Below are 26,275 nucleotides of genomic sequence, written 5' to 3' on the forward strand. Positions count from 1 at the left end.
AAATAGTGGTGTCCCCAGGGGTTTATACTGGGACCAAAACTGTTCAACATAGAGATAAATGATCTGGAAAAAGGGGTAAACAGTGAGGTGACAAAATGTGCAGATGATACAAAACTACTGAAGATAGTTAAGTCCAAAGCAGACTGCAAAGAGTTACAAAGGGATCTCACAAATCTGGGTGACTGGGCAACTAAATGGCAGATGAAATTCAGTATTGATAAATACAAAGTAATGCACATTGGAAAACATAATCCCAAGTACACATATACAATGATGGAGTCTAAATTAGCTGTTTTCACTCAAGAAAGAGATTTTAGAGTCATTAGGGTAGTCTCTGAAAATATCCACTCAATGTGCAGCAGCAGTCAAAAAAGCTAACAGAATGTTGGGAATCATTAAGAAAGGGATTGATCATAAGACAGGAAATATCATATTGCCTGTATAGAAATCCATGGTATATCCATCCTCTATATAAATACTGCATGCAAATGTGGTCGCCCCGATCTCTAAAGAGATATATTGGAATTGGAAAAGGTATAGAAAAGGGTAACAAAAATGATTAGTGGAACAACTTCCATATGAGGAGAGATTAACAAGACTGGGACTTTTCAGCTTGGAAATGAGATGACTAAGGGGAGATATGATAAAGGTCTATAAAATGACTAGTGTGGAGAAAGTAGATAATGAAGTGTTATTTACTCCTTCTCATAACACAAGAACTAGGGGTCACCAAATGAAATGAATAAGCAGCAGGTTTAAAATAAACAAAAGGAAGTATTTCTCCATACAATGCACAATAAACCTGTGGAACTCTTTGCCAGATGATGTTGTGAAGGCCAAGACTATAACAGAGTTCAAAAAAGAACTAGATAAATTCATGGAGAATAGGTCCATCAATGGCTATTAGCCAGATTAGCCAGGGTTGGTGTCCCTAGCCTCTGTTTGCCAGAAGCTGGGAATGGGCAACGGGATGGATCATTTGATAATTTCCCTGTTCTGTTCATTTCCTCTGGGGCACCTGGCATTGGCCACTATCTGAAGTCAGGACACTGGGCTAGCTGGACCTTTGGTCTGACCCAGTATGGCCAATCTTATTTTCTTAAGGGGAAGTAGCTGGGGTAGTAGATATCAGGAGCCCAGTGAAGGGAGTTGCACTGTTCCCAAATGTTCCGACAGCTCAGGAATGTGGCGTTATCTCAGCTTCTCCAAATTCAGCTTATCTTTTATTGCTTGGCTGGACCTAGGATGATGATAATTCCCAGCTCACCAAGCTAAACATCTTTGGGTTACAAACACCACACTATATCTCTGTCACATCGGTAAGAAGTTCTGTCTTCTAGTCCCTGGATGGGTAAAGCTGCCCATCTGTCAATACCCCATCCTGGTCCCTGATCTCTATGTGAGTTTTCTCTTTTCTCACACTACACCGCTATTTCTCCATCCCTCTTTCCTTCCTCTCATTCTCTTCCCCCCTCACCCAGTCATGCTACGGGACACTGACCTTTCTGAAAGTACATCACATTTCCCACTCCCACCCCCACACACACATCTTGGGGGGTCTGCCAAGTCATATATAAAATTAACCTTTGGACAGTCCATCACCCTTCTCCTCACAAGCAGCAACTTGCCTGGCTGGTGATTTGCAGGCTTCATACGTGATTTGCAGGCCTTTTTGTGGCTGTTGTCAATCAAGGGTTGGTGGGTGATGGTGGAGAGTGAGCTGTCACTTCCAATTTCTCCAGAGACCCCCTTCTCTGCAGCACATTAAAGCCATAACATGGGGGGAGGGGTGGAAAGGGGCACTGCACCAGGCTCACATGCCACCCCTATTAGATGACCTAGTACCTCCCCCTGCTAGTGCAGGATAGCTCTCTACAACATGTTTCCTGTGAATTGTCTAGTGGAGAATTAAGATGTCCCAAGTGATGGAGCTTCCATCAGTTCTATGTGGAGACTATTTTCATGGGATAGTAGATCTCACAGCAGACCTTTCAGAGCAACACAGCAGTGAAGCTGTGTATCTTTCCTCCCCATCTCCCATGCCACCAAGAGTGATTTACTCATCCCCCACCCTGCTACAAACATGGCAGGCTGGGAACATATGGTGAGTCCTTCATGCAAGTGCTGGAGGGACACTTGATTTTCAGATTCTCCTTGTAACTGCAGGGAGCAGACACCAGGTATGCACCCTGTTGAGCACTTTACATAAAGGACACCTGTGAATGCAAAAAGGAGGCCAAATGTTACTTACCGCAGTCTCTCTAATCTGCAGTTTGGCTGTTTCAATCCCTCACACAGCAGTTGCACGCCGGCATCTCCCAGAGAATCATTACCACGCAGGTCCAGCTCTGCCAGGCTCTGGCTGGCTCTGAGAACAGCAGCGAGATCCCCACAGCCAGCGGCTGTGACACCGCAGTCCTCCAAGCTGCAGAGAGAGAAAGGCAGAGAAGGGGGAGCATGGTGTGAACGGGCTCATCACAGCTGGTCTGACAGGCCCGCTCCCTGACCAATCAGCATCCAGAATGAGCCAGAAGTCCTGCTGCAGACACTGACCCAAGCCCCACTCCTTATCCACTGAGAAACCAGCAGTGGGTGGAACTGTCTGTCTAAACTCCACCCCTTGCCTTTTACCCGTCACTAATGAACAGTGGGAATGGTCTAGACGCCTCAAACCTCTGCCACTGACGAATAAGGAATAAGGTTTGGGATAAGACTTCCTTGCTGAGTACTGCCCCCTCACCCTCTCCACTGACCAACCAGAATTCAGAAGAGTAAAAAAGTCCTGCCACTGAGCTCTTGACCAGTCAGGCTGGACTTGGCACTGATCAGCCCGGGAATGGTGCGACCCAATCAGAGCAGGCCCCTCCCCAGGCAGCTGGGCCAGGCTCAGAGCAGGAGGAGCTGGGAGATCCTGACCCTCCGCGACCCCGGCACTAGCTTTGCTCTCCCCTGCAGGAAACTGATGTCTCCTGTCTCTGCCCTCACCCCATCAGCTCTGAGCCTCAGGCCTGGGGAGGGGAGGCAGCTGGCAGGCCCAGCACTGGCTGCATCACACCCACATTCCACTGAGACCAGGGACCAAAGTGGGGGAGAAACAAAGAGTGGAAGATCACCATGGCAGGAGGTTCCCCAAGGATTAAGGAGGGAAGAGTCCCGCAAAGGAGGGCAACTGTGTGACCCTGTTATACAGTTGCCAGGTGTCCAATTTTCAATTGGAAAGTCCAGTCGAAAGGGGACCTGTACCGTGTCCGTCAGATGGACTCACCAGACACAAAAAGTCTGGTTACTGCAGGTGGTGGGGAGGAGGTGCGGGGAGGTGACGGGTTGTCAACTCACGCCAGACCCTGCTCATTCAGGGCCTCTTCATACATACATCTTGTGGGTAGTCAGGCTCCACATCATGAGCTGAAGCTCCCATCCCAGCCCTGGAAGCACAGGGAGCCAAGCTTGCGGGGGGAGATGGGGTGGTGGAGAGGATTGAGTGACGAGGAAGGGGAAGTTGTAAGAGCAGCTAGCAATGGGGGAAGGCAGGGAGAGGAGTGAGTGGAGGGCCTCAAGGGAAGAGACGGAGTAGGGGGAGGTTCCAGCACTCTTGTTATAATGTCTGGTTTTCAGAAATTAGAAAATTGGCAACCCTACTCTGTTGGCAGGGCTTATTCCAGAGTCTCTGGTGGGGTGATAAAAGCAGAAGTACTGCTGGTTTCTGTAACCTCCTTGCAGAGCCTGGGTTCCTGATGGAGCTGCCAGCCAGCTGAGTGGGTAACAATGGCAGCAGGCCACCTATGACCATGTGCACCTCAAAGACCACCTGCAATCATGAGAATCTTTGCCCTCCTTCAAGGGCTCACAGCAAGCCTCCTGCACTCCCAAGCACGAGTCCTCTCCACCTCCAAAAGCTGCTAAATCTTGCACACATGTTGAGACACCCCCCCATCAGAATTGTCACCTGCATGGCCTCCTTCATCACCTCAGTTGCCTTAAAAATATTGTTACTCTGCCAAATAGAGGGGAACCCCAACATTTGGAAGAGAAAAAAGCCCCTGAATTCATACAAGGGAGAGAAATCCACACTTCTTGGGGAGTGCCCAGGTTCTGTTAGGGTTTGTAGAGCCCCCAAGATATTTTGGAGGCAGGAAGAGAGGAGCCTGCAATGGGGGTTAGGGGAGAGATTCTAAGATTGGGTCGAATGGGGGAGAAAAACCACAAAGATGTATGTGGGAATCTGAGGGGATAAACCTTACTCTGGGGAGGAGTGAAGTGAAGAGGACATTCAAGCTGAAGCAGAAGAGAAGAACCCCATAAAATTTAAAGGTTAAAAGAGAGAGAGGGGACACCTGAGAAGGTTAGGCAAAAGAGATCCTAAAGTTGTGGGAGGACTTTTGAGGGGAATGGACCTCACTTGGAATTAGTAGGAGACCCCCTCTGACACTCAGCAGTAATAAAGGGAGTAAGGAAAGAACACCCCTCCAATAGAGACACCCTGAGATATTCAATTAAAAGAGATAAGGCTAAGGCAGGTTTGGGAAATACCCACCACGGTGCAGAGAAAGAGAGACCTCCAAAGAAGAGCACCTAAGTGGGGAAAGACTGTAAAGAAAACAGGGGACACCCCTGGAGGACAGAGGAGAATTAATAAGGATACAGAGAGCAAGACAGAAAGAATTAATGAAGTGTGGAGCGAGTCGGGAGCAGCAGGAGGAAAACGGATAAGAAGGAGTGAGGGAGGAATGGTAGGAAAAAGAAAACAGCTAAATTTGAGGGCAAACACGGACACTCAAAAGACTGAAGGAAAAAAGAGACAGAAAGAGAAGAAAATATCTGAGCAAAGAGAGAAACAACAGAACAAATACAAAATAAATTTTAAAAAAGGGAGACAGTGGCACGTCAATTTTTTAAAAAATATTTTATATAAGTTTGATGCTAAAACGTTGCACAAAGATACACACTCACTGTATGATGCCAAATGTTCAAAAATGACAAGTCAGGCTGCAAAGAGTCTTAAACTGAGCATAGTCATGTTACTGTCTTAAAATTCGTGAGTTTTTTTTTAAGGAATACACTGAATTCCTTTTATTTGGCTTCTGGTTTTTCAGATTTTAGGGTTCATGCTCAGGCTGTCTCTGCAACCATAAGAATAGAAACTTAGCTTTCTTTTTTTTAAAAAAAATGGAGAGTCTTCCTTAGTCATATGACTCTGGGAGCTAGGACTTTCAGAAAAACATGAAATATGAAGAGACTTGTGATAAAACCTCAAGATGGCAACATTGTCATATATCACAACATGATTCTCTGGTGTAACAGGGATCTCAGGGACCTGGCTGAGAATGGTAGAGGGCATGGGAGTCCATTGTTCCTGAGATCAGAAGCAGGAATAACCTCATTTTTCTTTCTAACAAAATGATGTGTAAAATAAAGGGTTTTCAGTCCTGATTTAACTGTAAATCTGAATACAAACTTAATCCTGGCGCTGCTCATGGCCCTCCATACATTCCCCCATCCACTCAAATTGAGGCTGGGTTTTAGAATGTAGTTGTGTGTGCATCTGTTGGCAAATAATCATGTCTATTGGGTTTTGATGCACTTCTATATTAACAATATGTAATCTGAGACACTAGAAAGTTATTCTAGTGCAGAACTCCAGATGAACACCAGGAATGCTCTTATTATTCTAATTGCATAGAATTTTGCCTTTGAAATGTCTGAAAACTTTCAAATATACTGGAAATGGCACATGACATTTCAAAAATGTTTGGGAGATGCCACCCTTCACCCCTCACCTCCAGGCAACCCTACCTGGATTTTGTTTTGCCTCTTCATAGCTTTCACATGTTTGTTTGGGTCTGGTCTGGTCAGTAGTCAGAGCTTTTTAATTTTCCTGACACACTTAATCAAATTACACAATGTGTAAAATTCATCAGTAGTAATGGCACTAATTTTTAAATGGTGAATATTAAGTAGTTCTACTTTAAAAACCACAACGATATAAAAGAGAGGCTGTGTCCAATCCAAAAAGCACTTTTCTGAGACCAAACCTCCTCCCCCCCCCAAAAAAAACCCCCCACAAGACAATGATCACAGTTCTCTCGAAGAGAAAGGAGGCTCTTGTAGTTAAAGTCCTGGCTCTACCACTCTATCTTTTTGGATCTCAATTTTCCATGTGAAAAACTGGAATAATTATACTTTCTTCCCCCATCCTTTGTCTTTTTGGTCTCTTATAACAGGGTGATGCTATAGTTAAGGTTTAGACCAGGTTATTTTATTTCGCTATTTTACTGGACAGTTCCAGGGAATAGTCAGTTGCCCTTTGACCCCAGGTCAGTTTGAACCCCTACTTGGGGAGACAATTGGAAAAGGCAGGATAGCAGATTGCCAAAATGTGTGTCTGGGGAGATTGTTATTTTGGGGAAATGTAATCAAAGGATTATTGTTAAAAAATTAGTTACATGAATGCTTGCTGGCAGGGAGGAGCATTTTAGGGGTGCACGAGTGGGGGGAATAAGCATGAGAGGGATTTGGGGCTGCATTGAGGGGAGGGGGATAAAAGTGGATGGGCGGTAGGGGAGGTGAGGGGGAAGGACACATAAGGTAAGTAGCAAGGTGCTTGGGGAGAATGGGGGGAATGGTGCCTGTCAGACCCACATTCTTCCCTTCTGTGTGTGTGCCAGGATCTGGGGTGTCTGACCTCTATCCCTACCTCTCTCATGTGAGCCAGCTTTTGGAGGGGTTGCATTTCTAAGGGTGACTGAGTCCCGCTCCCTTTGTGTATGCCAGGATCAGGGGAAGTCCTGCCCCTCTGGGTGGGCAGCGTAGAACAAGCATGCTCAGAGCAAGCACCAAGAACACACGGCTGAGACTGAGGTGAGAAGCCAGGCACAGGTACTCTTGACCAGGCCAGACTAACCTTTTGTGGGTCCAGCACCAAACATATTTGTGGGCCCCCATGGAGGCAATGGGGCATGGGCTGTGGGGGTCGGTCTCTGGAGCGAGGGGCTGGCTGGGGGCAATGGGGCATGGCGCAGTGGCGGCAGCCCTGCTCCACACAGCCCAGCATAAGGGCACTGTTTACAAACCAGCAGCCGCCAGATGCACACTGGCCTGCCTGGCCCTGCGCTGCCAGCATACCCCTCTCCTCAGAGGTGGGCCCGTGCCTCACCACATGCCCCCCCCCCACCCAGAGACCCCCACACACAGACCTGCTATGGCTAGCACCCCCATGCCAAGAGACCCCCCCCAGATCGCTCCCACCACAACTGTACTGCACCCTGCACACCACGGCCCCCCACCCTTAGCACCCTCACACTCCGACTGGCTGGAGCCAGCCCCTTGGGGGCAGCACCACCAGCCAGGCTGGAGCAGGACTGGGGCCTGCGCAGGCTGGGCTACCTCAGGACCCACTTGCCTGGTGGGGCCCGGCTGAGCCCTCCATGCTGCCCTCCCCCCATACACAAATGGGCCGAGACCGGCCCAGCCTTTGCACCGCTCGGAGGCGGCTCGGCCCCGGGGAGGCGGGCAGGGCCCCACAGGTGGCAGGCAGCAGAGCTTGGAGCCAGAACTGCACTGCGGAGTGGGGAGACCCCTAAGATGTGACCCCCAAGAGCTCACCCTGCCCAGCCGCATCCATCCGCCCTCCGGCCAGCAGCCCTGGCCAGCCCACATAGCTGAGCCTGCTGTTGGGCGGTGAGCCCCCTACAGGTGAGCGGGACCTGCTGGGTGGGAGCTGCTCACACAGCAGTGGCTGGGCGCTGGACTGCCCTGGGCGAGGGGCCAGAGCCGGCCATGTGGATGAGTTAGACAGGTCCGTAATGGGCCCCTTCCTAGTGTGGGAATGGCAGACATTGTAAACCCGGTACTGTGCTTGGCCCATATCATAAATTGTCTCGCACTGGTGGGGGAGGAAGGGACACCCACTGACACGAATGGACCAGTTCACACATCTTAGAGCCTTTGTTTCAGGCTGTGTCCATCTCCATGGGGAGAACATCTCATTGAGATTAATGGGGCGCTTAACACTTCTCTGAGTCCCTAAGACTGAAGTTTGAAACTCACCCTGGGCAGAAATCTCAGAATTTACTTTCAACATTTTGGAAAAGTCTGCCTCTGTTGAGGGCTTTTTTTGTTTGTGGTTATTATTTTGGAGAAATGTCATCTAAGCACAGCAGAATATTCAGAAGGCGCTGATACTATTGTTGAAAAGAAAACAAATTACATGTGACCGCTCACTGCGGGGGGGGGGGGGGGGGGAGGCTGATTAACGGTGCAGGAGCAGGTAGTAATACAGGAAGGGGAGTTTGGGTCTGCAGCAAAGGATGGGGGTATTATGGGGAGGGGGACATATGGGAACAGGAGCGGGGAAGAGGCTTTGGTGGGCTCAGGTAAGAGGGGGTAGGGATTGCAGGAGGGGAGAGGAGAAGATGGGAGGGGTTGGAGAATGTGAGTGGCAGGGGAAGAAGTTGGGGGTTTAGGAGTGAGGGGGCCTGTCAGCCCTGAAATCTCACCTTTCGTGTGTGTGCAGGGAGCTCTACCCCTTTGCAGCAGCCTGAGCATCTCTCCTTGCCCATTGGATGTTCTGGGACCTGGCAGGGGGGGGAGGCTGCTCCTCTGGGGGATCTGAGCTCCTCTCCCTGCGCCTTTGGTGTCTGACTTAGTAGAAAGAACAGGAGTATTTGTGGCACCTTAGAGACTAACAAATTTATTTGAGCCTAAGCTTTCGTGGGCTAAAACCCACTTCATTGGATGCATGCAGTGGAAAATACAGTATAAATCTGTATAAATATAGTAAATCTGAAACCTGACTTAATAGAATGTCTGCAGTTTGTGAAGGCTGTACTGAACTACCATCTAATCTGAGAATTGGGCTCTGCACCTCCAGGGTGAGTCACAGTGGCATGAAAATGCCTGTGTGCTCCTGTTCTGAGGATAATTAGGACATCAGTCTCCAGGCCTGGCAAACTATTAAGTGAAATTTTGCAATTCTTAATGTTTAAAGTGGGCTGTTCAAATGAAGGTGTTTTTGTCTGGTTGGTTTTTTATTTATTTTTGTCTGTTTTGGAGTTTGACATAAAATGTAGGTTTCAGGGGAAAAACATACCCCCATCCGAGCCTGGCTGCTGCTGGCGATGGAGCAGTGAAGTGTATCCCCAGGGCTTGGGGTGCAGTGTGCTCCACCATCCCGCCACAGCCCAGGAGGCAGTGATAAGGGATCCCCGGGAGTCTGTGGGGAAGTTTAGAGGCTGGCTCCCACTCACCACCCTCACAGTGCACGCTGCCTGGACACCTCTGCGCACACAGCCCAGGGAGGGCAGGAGGAGCCCATGAGAAAGGGACAGAGAGCAGACAATGAAGCTGTCTTGCAAGGGGGAGGGGGAGGAAGGGCTCTCAGTTCAGCATGGCTGGGGGAAGGATGACCTCGAACATCCTGGTAGCCACAGGCACTGACTTTACTTTTCCCTCCAAAGGGGCCCACCCTGGCAAGTGATCAGTGGCCATCCCTGGGGCCCGGAACCACTATAGCTGGTGGCTGCTGAGCACCCTCTATTTTTTTTCTGTGGGTGCTTGAGTACCAAAGCACCCATGGAGTCGATGCCTGTGCTGGGAGCTGCCTCCCACTTGTCAGCTTTGCTCCCTGCTTCAGGGAAGCTCTGCAGAGCAGTGAGGAGGAGACAGAGACAGAGCTACCACCGCAGGAGGCTATGGGGAGTTCTGGGGCTGGATCCCACTCACTGCCCTAGCAGTGAATTATGCCCAGGCGCCCCTGCACACACAGCCCAGGGAGTGCAGGGGGGCCAGAGACCGGAGCGGGGACCAAGTGGCTGCCCTGTAGGGAGGGGCAACAGCCAGGGTGTCAGGGGTCATCCTCCCCCAGCCATGCTGAGCCAGGAGCTCTGCCCTCCCTGGGGCTGTTTGTGCAGGGGCATCTGGGCAGCGTGCACCAAAATCTGGCTGTGGTCTTGGGACCAGGAAGCAGCTCTCTTTGCAAAAAAGCTTCTTCTGATCAGTCTCCACTGAAAACCCTGCAGGCTCTCTGACAGTGTGCTTACAGACCGCTGTTCAGCAGACAATGGGTTAATGCTGATCTGAGCTGCTGCAGTTTGCAAAGGGAGATGTGGCTTCTGTTTGCAATAGAGTGCAACAGACTGCACCACCCATTGTCCGCATACACAGGACTAAGGAAATTGCCCAAGGAACTTTGGGATACGCCCGGAGGACTTCTGGGACCTGAGTCAAACCGGGGCCACATGCACACAGGAAAGCAATAGGGCTTGGACTATAGGTCCCACTTAACACGGGCTCAGACCTGCCAGCCCTGCAGGGTCCTGGACCATAGGTTCGAGCCCTAGGTTAACACAATTGGTGTGGGGATGCAAGGGAGATAAGGCTTGAGCCTGGGCTTAGATTGCTGTGTAGATATACCCTTAGTAATAAACCTGTCAATAGCTTACTATAGGTTTGGCTGCCAGCATCTTTGGCATGAGATCTAGGATACAAATCAACTCCAGTGAGTGACGTGTCTCTTGGGAGCTGTCCATGCTCCTAATTCCCCCCCAGACAGCTCGAAAGTCCTGGTCTAAAGAAAGGGATGTGCTAGTGTAACCCACCCTTACCCAGCATGGCTCTGTCTCCCTCTAGTGGCCGGACCACATGAAAGAGTTGTGCTAAAATCACTAGAGTCTGCAATACTGACAGTTCTCCACCTCAACCTGAAAACACGATGAAAGGCAAAAACTCACAAATTTTCCCTAATTACAACTGGTCACCATCTCCTATTACTGCCAACAAGGTTGAAGCCAGCAATATGGCTACCGTTTCCCTACAGTTCATCTGCTCGTGGAAGTCAGGCTGCCCTTGATAAAGCTGGCTGCCACCTCCGACTGTTTTCAATGAGATGGAAGCCATGCCCACAGGCAAAATGGCTGCCACTCTTGTTTGGGGGCTAGATGGGACATAAGGACTGTGAGGATCTCTAAGGACAGTGCTAAAAGTAGATGGAGCAAGTGAGGGGCAGCAGGGCAATGGGGGGGAGAAGGAGGCAGATTTAGGGGTGAAGGAAAATGGGCTGCAGGGTGATGTGGGGGACAGCAGGGAGCGGATTGCAGGGAGGCCTGGAGGAAGTGGAGTAGTATTTGGGGGGTGGAGCGCTGCCTAGTCTCTGGTGGAGACGTGGTGGTTGGGAGATCAGCGAAGTGCTGCTTCTTGGAAAAGGCTAAACAAATCCCATAGCACGTTTATGGTGACTTTGTCGCTTATACCCTTATAAGAATAAGTTTCAAGTTCTTTAATATGCATATCTGTAACTCGTCCCCCCTAAAAAGTAGTATAAGGTCTATGTGCGAGTGTGAATCGTGATTCATTAATTAGGTCAGTGGTTCTCCAACTATTTACAATCCAGCCCTTCTTTTATCCAAGGAAATAAACATGGAGGGGAGAAAGTCAAGACAGTGATTGGAAAGGGATAGAAGTTCCTCTGCATTATGGATGACGAGAAATTAAATGCAGTCTCCATCTGAACAGCCAGGGAGAGGCATGAATTTCTGTGTACATTAAAGACGGACTGATTTTTCAACCTGATATTATCTCACAAACGTTGGCAAAGGAGTAGAGTGGAGTTAAAAAGAAAAAAGACTTAAAAAACACAGATTGTTTTTACAATCACATGATTTTGGTGGGGTCTAACTCATGATTTTTCATGTCTTCATGTTGGCAATACTGGGTTGTTGGGGGTTTCTTTTGTCTTAAAATAATTCTGTCTGTGACATCAAAATATGCTGCATCTGGGATTTGCTAAAATCCACCAGACTCTGTCCTCAACTGCACCAAGTTCACACTCAGCGCTAATGAGGAGACTGGAGAAACTGGTTATAAGCCACCTCTGCACTCCCCTGATCCTGGGCCAGGTGAGAGACAATACGGCCTCTGGTCTAACACAGAGGAACCTCAGGGCTGCGTCTGCCCTAAGTTATCCCCTATGCTGTGCCGGCCTAGGATAGGTGGAGCACCATGCACTCTGCCCTGGACATAAACCTCCATGCTCCTCCACACCCCTTACATGGAGGCAGGGCGATGCAGGGAATGGGTGATACAGAGTTAGCTGTACCTGCTTTCTACCACCTGAGGACTGCCCTGAGTCAGGGGGATCCTTGGCTGTCCCTTTAGGGCAGCTGCCCAGCTGCTTTCCCTGCTCAACAGGGGCTGAAGCCTGAGCCCACTACGTGCACTGTAGGCTATTGTGGTCATGGTACACTGAGTTTAACTCACAATATCACAGTGATACCAGGCACACACTAAAGGGACCCAGCTGTTACTTACCCCAGTCTCTGCAGTTTGCAGTTTGGATGTTTCAGCCCCTCACACAGCTGCTGCATTCCTGAATACTCCAGTTTGTTCCGCCTTAGATCTAGGTATGTCAGGGTCTGGCTGGTGCAGAGAACAGAGGAGAGATCCCCACAACATGCAGCACTGAGACCACAATCGCACAGCCTGCAGGAGACAGATATATACAGAGTAAAATGACTCGTGTATGCCCCATTCTCTGCGTCTCCCCTGACTGAGACCCATGTGTATCTCCAAAGGGATTCTTAATTCAGAAACAGTGGCTAGGAATAATGTTATCTACTTATTTTGACTGAAATAATCCTAAAACGATGCCAAGTGAAAGTTGCATCCCCTTAACATATAATTAATTATATGTAACCCCCGTACGTCAAGAGAATATTAAGGATGCAAGATTAAGCACCCAAAAGTTAGGAACTGCCAAGCTTTAGGCTGCCTAGGCAACCTTAATTTAGCTCCTTTCTATTTGTGCATTTTGATATAGTCTGGGCAGGGAATTCTTGTTGCGGCTGGGGTTGGGGGTGGGGAGAAGTGGTGTGGAGCTCTCCCTCCTCCCCCATACCTCTACTGCTGTCCCTCCGCCTTCCTGCCGACCTCCACCTGCTCCACAGATGCTGCAGAATTGTTGCCTTTCTTCTTTGCAAGTGCATTGTGGTGCATGTGTCCCCCCTCAGACTTCCCTCTCCTTTCTCCCCTCAATTTGCATTAGTGGACTGGTGGGCCTCCTTCTCTTTCCTCTGCCTGCCCAGCAGTCCCTTCCACCCCCCGCTCCACACACACACAAAACGTCCCCCTTGAGGTTCGCTGCCCCTGTCTCATGTGGTCCACATTGTGATCCACTTTCTCCCATGTTGTGTTGCCTGTTTCCCCTGCTCTTCCCAGCCAGACCCCTCACTACTTGTTGCCCTTTGCCCCACCCAGCCCCACTTGCCCACACTCATGTGTGCCTGTGTTTTCCCCCCATTTTGTTTGATTCCTACTCAACTGTATTCCCCCCCCGCCGCCCACATACCCCTTCACTCCCAGTGCGACTGGAGAAGCAGACCCCACCACACATACTGTTTAGAACAATCCCCCTCGGCTCTTCATTTATTGGATTAATCTTCCACTTAAACTTTGCTCCCTCCTTATGCTTCTGTGATCTAGTGGGGAGAAGATATTAGCTTTCCCCCAGCCCCTTCCTTATATATCCCTCTCAAGTGGCTTTTCCTGTCACCTGTCCTCAATGGGAGAGCCCGCCCCAGCCTTGGGCAAGGCTTCTGCTGTGGTGTCTTGGTCCATGGCAGGAAGCCTGGGACTGAGGGAGGGGAATCCCCAGCCACTGTTCACACACCCCCTAGGCTCTCTCCCCTTTCTGCCCCTATGGCTACCATCAACACCTCTGTCACCACCATCGTCACTCCCTCTGGGGCAGCAGCAGAAGGCACAGCCAGGGGCTCTGCTGCCAAACCCACCACCACCCAGGGAGCCCCTCAGTCAGGAGGAAGGGCCAGGGCAGAAAAGAGGGAAAGAGCCCTGCCCAGAAGGCTCCTGCCGCTGTGGTGTTGGCTGCAATTGCTGCAGCCCGGCTATCGGCTGCGGCTCCCCGTCCCGCTGACATCCCTTCCCCAGTGCTGCTGGAGGGCAATGGGGTGTCTGTGGACTTGGTGATTCTGCAGACTTCTCAGCTCCTAACCTGCCACGGGACAAGCTATAAATGTTCCTGAAAGACTCACAAGGATCCAGGAGGAAGGAGCAGCTCACTCTCTAGCATTGGGGGGGATTTTGATCTTGTCTTCCAAAGTGTGACAGTCTTATTGGGGGAGGATGAAGGGAGCAAAGGGCAGTGCTCTGCAGCCTACCAGTGGGCCTGCAACTTCCATGACTCCCTAGTCACCTTTGGGATCGAGCACAGGTTGCTGTGTGGTTCTGAGGGTACAGGCAGCACCACCAGCTGTGAGGATCTTCAGCTCCGGTAATGAGACCTACACCATTGCACCTCTCAACATCAGGGGCTGTAGTGTGAGTCTCCACAGGTGCCAGGTACTGTCCTACCTTCGCACAGGGGTGGATACTCTTTGATCTTCCTGCAGGAGTCTCAATCCGAATCAGCTGTCAAAGCCAGCTGGTAGCTGGAATGGGGGTGCAGGGTGTATACCAGACATATCACTGAGTTTTTGGGTGGGATGGTGACCCTTTTCATCAAAATTTTGCCAGCTCACCTGCTGGATCACTGCATCCAGGTGTAGCATCTGATCCTCAATCCTGGGTAGGGACTTTAACACTATCCTTGACGCGTGCATCCTCACTGGCAGATAGACTTGTCAGGCCCCCACAGACACCCTCAGGCAGATCATCGACCATCCTTCCCTGGTCGAAGTCTGGCACAATCACCACCTGGATGATTCCACCACTGTGACCTGTGTCCAGGTAGAGGAGTCTCATTCATGGCACTCCTGCTTGAACTGTATCTATGTCTCCTGTTTTACCATCTTGCAGGCCAACTCCTCAGGACAGCCCCGTTCTCGAATCACCACATGGTGGCTGTGATGGTTGTTTTAACACCTGAGTGGCCAGTGCTCGCCTACTGGCATTTTAACAAGATCCTGCTGGAGGGGTGGACTTTGTAGCTTCCTTCTGGGAGTTCTGGCTGCAAGTACTCCTTCCTAGGAAGTCATTTCCCATTTTGTATGTGTGCAACTGATTGTTCCTTCCTAAATGGAGTACTTTGCATTTGTCCTTGTTGAATTTCATCCTGTTTACTTCAGACCATTTCTCCAGTTTGTCCAGATCATATTGAATTTTAATCCTATCCTCCAAAGCACTTGCAACCCCTCCCCAGCTTGGTATCGTCCGCAACTCTGTATGCCATTATCTAAATCATTGATGAAGATGTTGAACAGAACCGGACCCGGACTCTGCGGAATTCCACTCATTATGCCCTTCCAGCATGATTTTGAACCACTGATAACTACTCTCTGGGAATGGTTTTCCAACCAGTTTTGCACCCATCTTGTAGTAGCTCCAGCTAGGTTGCATTTCCCTAGTTTGTTTATGAGAAGGTCATGCAAGATTGTATCAGAAACTTTACTAAAGTCAAGATATACCACATTTACGGCTTCCCCCCATCCACAAGCCTGGCTACCCTGTCAAAGAAAGCTATCAGGTCAGACTGACATAATTTGTTTTTGACAAATCCATGCTGACTGTTATTTATCACCTTATTATCTTTTTGATGTTTGCAAACTGATTACTTAATTATTTGCTCCATTATCTTTCTGGGTACAGAAGTTAAGCTGATTGGTCTGTAATTCCCTGGGTTGTCCTTATTTCCCTTTTTATAGATTATCACTATATTTGCCCTTTTCTAGTCTTCTGGAATCTCTCCCGTCTTTCATGACTTCTCAAAGATAATCACTAATGGCTCAGATATTTCCTCAGTCAGCTCCTTCAGTATTCTAGGATGCTTTTCATTAGGCCCTGGTGACTTGAAGACATCTAATTTGTCCAAGTAATTTTTAAATTGTTCTTTCCTTATTTTAGCCTCTTCTGATCCTACCTCATTTTAACTAGCATTCACTACGTTAGACATCCAATCACCACAAACCTTCTTGGTGAAAATCAAAACAAAGAAACAAACCTCTGCCATTTCCACATTTTCTATTGTTATCCGCCTCCTTCCCCCCCCCACACACACACACATTGAGTAGTGGGTTGTACAGACAACAGCCTCTTTCACTACACAAGCCCAAGTAGTAATACAGAGCATTTCCTCCCTGTCCCCACAAACACATCAGTCTGAACCCAGGTCATTGATTAGTAATTTCCTTTCTTTATGTGAAGAATGTCTCCCTGGAAGCAGCATGACTGTATCTCTCAGTGCTAGGACCAAGGTTCTACCCCATGCTTCAGACACTGCCTCCCCACCAGGCTCTCAATAATAGATTCCTTGGAAGGTCTGAGTTCCTCAGCTGTGTTGGTGCTGCAGGTTTTGTCTGAAGCTCCATCAGAGAGCAGGTGAGGAGATCTAGCCCTTCCCATAGCTAACACACAAATATTTATTCTTTTTGCCCATTTATTATTTATTTTTACAGCTGGTTCTGGAGAATGATGGTATTTTTTCTTCCCAGTCTCTTTGGGAGTGGGAGCCAGTGTTACATTCATGTTAAAACCCTAGGCTTCAGAGCCTGAGCCCCAACTTCAAAGCTCTGTCTGCACAGGCTCTAAAATGCAGCACAGACATACCCTCAGACTCAAATTCCCAGCTATGTGTCTTGCTGACGTTCAAATGTACCCCTCCCAGCCCATCTGCTTAGCACAACTGGGTTCCCCGCTTCAGAGGGGCTTTCTGGGTGTGTGAGAAATGATCTTCCTCCCTTCCCTGTATCAGCCCCACCTGCCATGGCAAGAGATGGGTTTACAGGGCTTGTAGCATGAAGGGATTCACAGTGAATCCCAGAGAGTGCTCCTTTTAGTATGTTTCAGAGCTGGAACACAGGGGTCTCCACCCCAGGTAAATGCAGGCTGCTGTCCAGGCTAGAGCTGGACACAGAATGGATTGTTCAGTTTGCTGGAAGCTTCAGACATTTACAATAATGTTTCATTTAGAGTTGAATGGAAAATGAAACTTTTCAAAATTTTTGATCAGTTGAAAAGTCAGAAAAAAAAAATTCAAGTTGAAACGTTTCATGTTCACCCATCTCAATTTTTTCATTTTCATTTCAGGCACTTTTACCAATAGCAAGGGAGGACTAGATTAACCATATGGCTGGAGGAAGTGCTGGTGGTGCCCTCTTGGTAAGTGTTAGTCCAGTGTGATCTGTGAGTCCTAGATACAGCTCCCCACAGCCCCCAATGGAGAATGGATTTGAATTTGGGACTACAGGATATTCTGGCGTGGGGCTTTCTCAGTCTCTCCTACTGAAGTTCCACTTTTTATAAATAATTAAATAGCTAGTGGATCAGGGACTTGAACTGAGGTCTCCAACCTGCTAGCTGAATGCCCCAACTCATCCATGGGCAGTAGAGTCATTCTCACTGTCTTTCCCTGGCCCAATGACTATTCACTGTCATTAATTAATAGTCATTCATACCACTATGAATAACACAATGGTAGGTTTAGGAGAGAGGTGTTTTGATGGAAATGACAAGGAGAACTCTATTAGGCAGGAATTCTGGAATAGTTCTGAGTACCACTTTGTCTGGTAAAAGCTGAAGACAAGGGGATTTATTAGATAACACAGTTAACTCAGTGACCGTTCTGTTGAAGTTGATTTTAATTGTCACAGTTCAAGGACGTGCACTGTTATTTCCCCTCGGTGGTCCAGCAAGGTCTCCCCCACTCAGGCTTCCAGCTCACCTGGCCATTGCCTTTCCTGGGAGGAGACTAATGTAGTGCCCATCTTTAAAAAAGGGAAGAAGGAGGATCCTGGGAACTACAGGCCAGTCAGCCTTACCCCAGTCCCTGGAAAAATCATGGAGCAGGTCCTCAAGGAATCAATTCTGAAGCACTTAGAGGAGAGGAAAGTGATCAGGAACAGAAAGCATGGATTCACCAAGGGCAAGTCATGCCTGACTAATCTAATTGCCTTCTATGATGAGATAACTGGCTCTGTGGATGAGGGGAAAGCAGTGGACGTGTTGTTCCTTGACTTTAGCAAAGCTTTTGACATGGTCTCCCACAGTATTCTTGCCAGCAAGTTAAAGAAGTATGGGCTGGAGGAATGGACTATAAGGTGGATAGAAAGTTGGCTAGATTGTTGGGCTCAACGGGTAGTGATCAATGGCTCCATGTCTAGTTGGCAGCCGGTATCAAGTGGAGTGACCCAAGGGTTGGTCCTCGGGCCGGTTTTGTTCAATATCTTCCTTAATGATCTGGAGGATGGTGTGGATTGCACCCTCAGCAAGTTTGCAGATGACACTAAGCTGGGAGGAGAGGTAGATACACTGGAGGGTAGGGATAGGATACAGAGGGCCCTAGACAAATTAGAGGATTGGGCCAAAAGAAATCTGATGAGGTTCAACAAGGACAAGTGCAGAGTCCTGCACTTAGGACGAAAGAATCCCATGCACCGCTACAGACTAGAGACCGAATGGCTAGGCAGCAGTTCTGCAGAAAAGGACCTAGGGGTTACAGTGGACGAGAAGCTGGATATGAGTCAACAGTGTGCCCTTGTTGCCAAGAAGGCCAATGGCATTTTGGGATGTATAAGTAGGGGCATTGCCAGCAGATCGAGGGACGTGATCGTTCCCCTCTATTCGACATTGGTGAGGCCTCATCTGGAGTACTGTGTCCAGTTTTGGGCCCCACACTACAAGAAGGATGTGGAAAAATTGGAAAGAGTCCAGTGGAGGGCAACAAAAATGATTAGAGGACTGGAACACATGACTTATGAGGAGAGGCTGAGGGAACTGGGATTGTTTAGTCTGCAGAAGAGAAGAATGAGGGGGGATTTGATAGCTGCTTTCAACTACCTGAAAGGGGGTTCCAAAGAGGATTGCTCTAGACTGTTCTCAGTGGTAGCTGATGACAGAACAAGGAGTAATGGTCTCAAGTTGCAGTGGGGGAGGTTTAGGTTGAATATTAGGAAAACCTTTTCACTAGGAGGGTGGTGAAACACTGGAATGCGTTACCTAGGGAGGTGGTGGAATCGCCTTCCCTAGAAGTTTTTCAAGACAGGCTTGACAAACCCCTGGCTGGGATGATTTAGTTGGGGATTGGCCCTGCTTGAACAGGGGGTTGGACTAGATGACCTCCTGAGGTCCCTTCCAGCCCTGATATTCTATGATTCTATGAGACCCATGTCTTTCTCCTTTCTCACTTGGGTATTTTCAGGCTGCACAGTTCCCTGCCATCACTCTGTTATTCTCAGCAAACAACAGTCTGCCTAAGCAGGCCTGCTCCTCTCCTCTTCTCAGAAACGATACAGCGTAATGGCCCCAGTTATAAGTTCTTTCTTTCATGGCATACCCTGAAAACACAGTCCACCCTTTATCAAACCAGATGACCAAGCCCTTAGTGTGTTGTGGAAAGTCTGAGACAGGGCTAGTCAGCAGGGGCCTCCTCTCAGAAAAATCCCAGGGGATGGGGGGCAAAGTTGTGTCAGCATATAGAACAATATATGTGGATATATTACATCCTAGAGAGGTGGGGAGTGGAAGACATAATGGAGCGTACAGACCTACAGAAAGTCCAGCGGCAAGCAGGGACAACTGCCCCCTAGAAAATGATGCCCCTGCTGGTAAGTATGAGAAGATATCAATGTGTTTTTACGGCTTTACGGAGAGGTACCCATTTGGGGAGGCGGAGAAACCAGGATCAGAGTTTTGGGCAGCTGTGCACACTGGGGTATCCCGATATGTAAACAGCATTTGGGCAATCGCCCATACCATGGGTGTCTCCTTCCATGGGGGAGGAGAACAATAAACTAGAGAGAGCTGTTTTGTTTTGTTCTTCCCCCTTGGATGGGATAATGTGCAAAGGGTTGAGACCTATTCCCTTGCTAGTGCACAAGGAGACTGGGCTCATTTGCACAGTACATATGAGTCACAAATGCTTTTATAAGAATAACCCAAGATGGGAACCTTCCAGCTGCAGCAGAAGAAGCAGCTGGTTCCTACATGTCCTGTTATTTCCCAAGCCAGTTCTGTGGATGAACTCACTGTGCTGGCCCCATTATTCCAGGATAAGACCCCAAAATCTGGACCCCTTAAAAACACCCAAAAATGCCATAGAGATTGGCCGTTACAGACACTGCCCTCAGAGGATCCTTTGTCTTCTGTGATTTATTCTGTAACTCAGGTAACTCAGACCTTGTTGACTTTGCTGTACGGTGTAAGAGGATCAAAAAAATACCACATATTGGCTAAACAAAGTAAAAGAAACAGAGGCAAAAAGGCATTCCTATTGAGGAAAATAGAAAGGACCCTAAATTCTGGCAAGTGAAGTGTAAAAATATAACTGGGAAGGCCAAAAAATAATTTGAAGAACAGCAAGCCAAAGACTCAAAAAGTAACAGCATAGAATCATAGACTATCAGGTTCGGAAGGGACCCCAGGAGGTCATCTAGTCCAACAACTATCCCCGAGATGAGTCATATCCAACGACATGCTGCCAGGTGGAGCTTTGAGGCCTTGCTTGTGGGCTGATGGGGTTAGATGGCAGCAGAAGCACCTCAGCCCTTCAGGTAGTGTGTCTGATGTTCTTGGGAGAGAATGGGAGTCCGGGAATTACAGGTTAGTGGCATTAATCCCAGTGGTATGGACAGATTCTGCGAAAGGAGGCTGATTTTGCTATTCACTCTACTGATATAAGTTTTAAAACCAATTCTTAATTAAAATGCATTGGTTTTAAAACTTATACCAAGAGGCTGTGGAGTTAGTTGTCTAGGATGGGCCCAGCTTTATTTATATTTTCAACTCTCACAGGCTGGACACATTGTGAGTCCTTCCTGCAAGTGCTGTACATATACTTGATTTTCAGATTCGCCTTGTAACTGCAGGGAGCAGACACCAGATATGCACCCTGCTGAGCACTTTACATAAAGGACACCCATAAATGCATAAAGGACTCCAAATGTTACTTACCGCAGTCTCTCTAATTTGCAGTTCAGGTGTGTCAGTCCCTCACACAGCAGCCGCATGCCGGCATATCCCAGTTTATTACCACTTAGGTCCAGCTCTGTCAAGCTTTGGCTGGTTCTGAGAATAGCAGTGAGATCCCCACAGCCAGCGTCTGTGACACCGCACTCCTCCAAGCTGCAGGAGAGAGAAAGGCAGAGAAGGGGGATCATGATGTGAACGGTGCTCGTCACGGCTGCTCTGACAGGCGGCCCCGCCCACCTGCCCCTCTCTCTGACCAATCAGCATCCAGAATTAGTCAGAAGTCCTGCTACAGACTCTGACTCAAGCCCACGTCCTTATCCACTGTCTAAACTCCACCCCTTGCCATTTACCCTTCACCAGTGAACAATAACAATGGTCTGACACCTCAAAACTCTGCCATTGACAAATGAGGAATAAGGTTTGGGGTAAGACTCCTTCCTTCCTTCCTGAGCACCACCCCCTCACCCTCTCCACTGACCAACCAGAATTCAGAAAAGGTACAAAGTTGCCCTTTAAGTCCTGACAACTCAGCTCCTGACCAATCAGGTTGGACTTTGCACTGATCAGCCCTGGGATGGTGTGACCCAATCACAGCAGGCCCCACCCCAGGCAGCTGGGCCAGGCTCAGAGCAGGAGGAGCTGGGAGATCCTGCCCCTCCATGCCCCTGGCACGAGCTTGGCTGCTCCCCTGCAGGAAACTGATGTCTCCTGTCTCTGACCCCAGCTCTGACCCTCAGACATGGGGAGGGGAGGCAGCTGGCTGGCCCAGCACTGGCAGCATCACACCCACCTTCCTCTGAGACCAGGGACCAAAGGGGGGGAGAAACAAAGAGCAGAAGATCCCCATGGCAGGGGTTCCCCTAGGTTTGTGGAGGGAAGAATCCCTGAAAGGAGGGCGACAGTGTGACCCAGTTATACAGGTGTCCGGTTTTCAACTGGAAAGTCCAGTCGAAAGGGGACCTGTACCGTGTCCGTCACGAGACACAAAAAGTCCAGTTACTGCAGGTGGTGGGGAGGAGGTGCAGGGAGGTGACAGGTTGTCAACCCATGCCAGCCCCTGCTCATTCAGGACCTCTTCCTACATGCATCTTGTGGGTAGTCAGGCTCCACATCGAGGGATGAAGCTCCCATCCCAGCCCTGGGAGCACAGGGAGCCAAGCTCGGGAGTCGGGGGGCAGGGGGGGCGGTGGAGGGGATTGAATGATGAGGAAGCAGGAGGGGTAAGAGCAGCTAGCAATGGGGGAAGGCAGGGAGAGGAGTGAGTGGAGGGCCTCAAGGGAAGTGGCGGAGCGGGGGAGGTTCCAGCACTCCTGCTTTAGTGTCCAGTTTTCAGAAATTAGAAAATTGGCAACCCTACTCTGTTGGCAGGGCTTGTTCCAGAGGCTCTCGTGGGGTGATAAAAGCAGAAGTTCTGCTGGTTTCTGTAACTCACCTGCAGTCTGGACTCCTGATGGAGCTGCCAGCCAGCTGAGTGGGTAACCATGGCAGCAGGCCACCTATGACCATGTGCACTTCAAAGACCACGCGCAAACATGAGTGTCTTTGCCCTCCTTCAAGGGCTCACAGCAAGCCCCCTGCACTCTCAAGCACAAGCCCTCCCCACATCCAAAAGCTGCTAAATCTTGCACACATGTTGAGACACCCCTCCCACCAGAACTATCACCTGCACAGCCTCCTTCATCACCTCAGTTGCCTTAAAAATATTGTTACTCTGCCAAATAGAGGGGAACCCCAACATTTGGGAGAGAAAAAGCCGCTGAATTCATACAAGGGAGAGAAGCAGGCATTCCTTGGGGAGTCCCCAGGTTCTGTCAGGGTTTGTAGAGCCCCCAAGATATTTTGGAGGCAGGAAGAGAGGAGCCTGCAATGGGGGTTTTCTTTAGTCACATGACTTTCAGAAAAACACCGAATATCAAGAGATTTGTGATAAAATCACACGATGGCAACATTGTCATATGGGACATATGGGAACGGGGGTGGGGGAAGAGGCTTTGGTGGGCTCAGGTAAGAGGGAAGGGTACTGATTAGGGAGAGTGGGAGGGGAGAAAATGGGAGGGGTTGGAGAATGTGAAAGTGGTAGCAGAAGAAGTTGGGGGCTTTGGGGGTCTGTCAGCCCTGAATTATCACCTTTCGTATGTATGCCGGGCTCTATGGGAGCCCTACCTCTTTGCAGCGGTCCCAGCCCCTCTCCCTGACCACTGGATGTTCTGGGAGCTGAGGGGACCTGGTCCTCTTGGGGGATCTGAGCTCCTCTCCTTGCCACTCCCTGTGAGCTGGGATGGGGGAGATGAAGGTGACATAGATTTAACATCTGAAATCCAGACAAGGAATAGTTAAGATTCACATCACCCCTGTGTGTTGGAAGGGGAAGGCTGGCCGGAGTGTGTGAGAGAGTATCCCAGTTTGGAGGAGGGGTGGATTGTGTGGACCTGAGACATGGCTGGGGAAGCCTAGTTGAAGTAGGGGCAGGAGTTTCAACTGGAGCTGGGTAGTGGGAGTGAGAGGCCCAGCTCTGTGTGCGGTTTGGACTGTGTAACCAAGAAAGCATGCAGCCCTCTGTTAAGCTGCTGCCTGTGATATGTGCATGCAGCAACATAGGGCAGGCAACTACAAGGAGCAACTTCTTACATGGTAATGGCTTCTACAGTGCCAACCAATGGCTTAATGGGATGGGAAGAAGAGGTGGAGCTGGAAATGTTGCTGCAGGAGCTATATTTTGCAGGGAATGGTTGTGCAGGGGGTGGAGAAGGAAAGAGACACACCAGTCTTCTCTCACATGCTTAAAGTTATGTAACAACCATGTAATAAAGCTGTCAAGGTTTTAGGACATAGATCATGGAAGAGATTTCTCTCACTGGCCTTGTTAGCAGCTTCACAATGTAAACATTTCAAAATACAACCACTGTCCCATTTCCACTATAACAAAACGTACAGGAGGCAGAGGAGCACTGAGGGATCACAAAGCAACCATGCAACTTAGTGGAAAGACCACTGGACTGGGACTGTTCCTAGCTCTGTGCTGGTGCTGAGTGAGCTTGGGTTAGTCATTTCAGCTCCCTGTGCCTCAGTTTCCCATTTGCAAATTGGGAATAAATGGAATAAAGATATTTGAGAGCTACTGATCAGGAAGGAAAATGGATGTAGTGGTATGGTAAATACTCTGAGATGGAAAATCACTGACAGATAGCTTTTTTCACTACCAGTGGTTGGGGTGAGTGTGTGTCTTTGATACCAGCTGATAGTTTCTGTCTGTCGCAGCTGTGTAGTGAAGAGTGGCACCTCCTGATCATCAAGAGGGAAGAGAAGGAAGAGGCTAGACAACACAGATAGTGGGAATAAAAGGATAAAACAAGCAGTGCTGAGATGAGTCCTATCCACCTACAAACTGATAGGGAGAGCTCTGAGACCTTGATAGCGGCCTAGTGGGGTAGATGGTGACAGAAGCACCTCAGCACTCCAGGCCATGGATCTGATGTTCCTGCAACAAAAAAGGGGAACTTGCATTGGGAGTTAGGGGCATTAACCCCAAACCTCCAGTGAGGGTCAGCAGCTGGTGCAACAGAAGGCTGATTTTGCAGATGACTCTGCTGGTGCTTTGGGGGCAGATTTTCCAGGGGGCTCAACATCCAGCCTGCAGATCCTTTGAAAATCTGGTCACAAGTAACACAATGGGAGCTGCTGGGTGCGGAGCTCTCTTGAAAATCTGGTGTCAAGTCCTGAGAGTTCACCAGAACCTCAGAGGCCTGGAATGGGGCTTCTATCTTGAAAGCAGAAGACACAGAGCAGAAATGTATTGAAAGACAAAAAGGAAGAGCCACAGCTTTCCCCAAAAGGTTTAGTTTCTTATAACGAGTCCAACACTGGCACCTGCTCTCACCTGCCCTGTTTGTAACTGTAAACACACATCCGCATCCCCAACAGGCTGCACTTCAGAGGGTGTTTCTTCAAATTGGTGGTGGCTCTCAGCTGGGAGCACAGTGAGCCCCAGCCCTGGGGACATCAAAGGCAGAAGCCACCATGGCTGGGGCTGAAGCTTAAACCCAAACTGAGTATTTCTGCTCAGCTGGGGAGATTTAGAATCCTCAGATCCCTTGTATCTCTTTTGTTTTTATTCATTGTATACAGTAAAAGCTGTTTTATCTGGCATGTTGGGAGAATGGGGGAGGGAGGTGCTGGAAAGTGAAAAATGCCGGTTAACTAAGAGGGAGGGAGTTTGGGTGCAGGAGGCACAGCCAATGGGAGCTGCAGGGGTGGCGCCTGTGGTCAGAGGCAGCATGCAGAGCTGCCTGGGCACACCTCTGCCTAAGAGCAGCCGGGACAGGTTTCCGCTTGAGGGGAGCTGTCCAAGGTGAGCAGCCCCCGGATCTGGCACCCTGCACCCCTCCCGCACCCCAAGCCCCCTCCCACACTCAAACTTCCTCCCAGAGCCCACGCTTCGCACCCCCTCTTGTGCCCCAAACCCCTGATGGTCCCATGCCAACCAGACTATGAACTGGCATTTCAATGAAGATCAGAAATGCTGGTTTATAGAGATTTCCTATTGGTGAAGTGCTGGATAAAACAGCTTTTACTGTATATGAAAATTCGATGTGTCAAAATTATTAGAATAATCTATAAAATAGGCTGTTAGCTGAAAGGTAACAGTGACCTCTTTTTAATAAATGCTTTTTATTAAAAGTTGTTTATATACATACACATATTCTCTGAAAAACAGGGGGCTGAGGAGCTAATTGTTAGGTGTGGGCTCAGATTTATGTAGTTTCCATTTTCCAAACAGGGCAGGCCGGGACATGTTGTGACCCATGTACTTGAGACACTGAACTCTCAGGTTCTCCATGTAGCTGCAGGGACCAGCCACCAACCATGCACCCTGTCAAGCTCTTTACATAGAGGATGTCATAAATACAAAGGGAAGGGTAACCACCTTTCTGTGTACAGTGCTATAAAATCCCTCCTGGCCAGAGGCAAAGTCCTTTTACCTGTAAAGGGTTAAGAAGCTCAGGTAACCTTGCTGGCACCTGACCCAAAATGACCAATGAGGGGACAAGATACTTTCAAATCTGGGGGCGGGGAGGAGGCGGGGGAGAAAGGCTTTTGTCTGTCTGTGTGATACCTTTGCCGGGAACAGATCAAGGCCTCCAACTACTGTAAAGTTAGTAAGTAATCTAGCTAAAAAATGTGTTAGGTTTTCTTTGTTTTGGCTTGTGAAATTTGCTGTGCTGGAGGAAAGGTGTATTCCTGTTTTTCTGTCTTTTTGTAACTTAAGGTTTTGCCTAGAGGGATTCTCTATGTTTTGAATCTGACTGCCTGTAAGATTATCTTCCATTCTGAACTTACAGAGTTGTTCTCTTATCTTTTTTTTGGT

The 26,275-nt window shown here is 49.0% G+C and overlaps 1 protein-coding gene across 1 annotated transcript in view; it reads right to left on the bottom strand.

Moving 5' to 3' along the window:
- LOC141989733 (NACHT, LRR and PYD domains-containing protein 3-like) overlaps nt 1-26,275 on the bottom strand; it is a 137,247-nt gene that overhangs the window by 16,496 nt on the left and 94,476 nt on the right. Inside the window, exons 7-9 of the mRNA XM_074956658.1 lie at nt 20,893-21,063; nt 12,304-12,474; nt 2,252-2,425 (exon numbers count right to left, since the gene is read on the bottom strand). Of these exons, the coding sequence (XP_074812759.1) occupies nt 2,252-2,425; nt 12,304-12,474; nt 20,893-21,063 (516 nt within the window). The remainder of the gene's footprint in view (nt 1-2,251; nt 2,426-12,303; nt 12,475-20,892; nt 21,064-26,275) is intronic.

Source organism: Natator depressus, chromosome 6 (genome assembly GCF_965152275.1).
Source record: "Natator depressus isolate rNatDep1 chromosome 6, rNatDep2.hap1, whole genome shotgun sequence".
Classification (NCBI taxonomy): Eukaryota; Metazoa; Chordata; order Testudines; family Cheloniidae; genus Natator; species Natator depressus.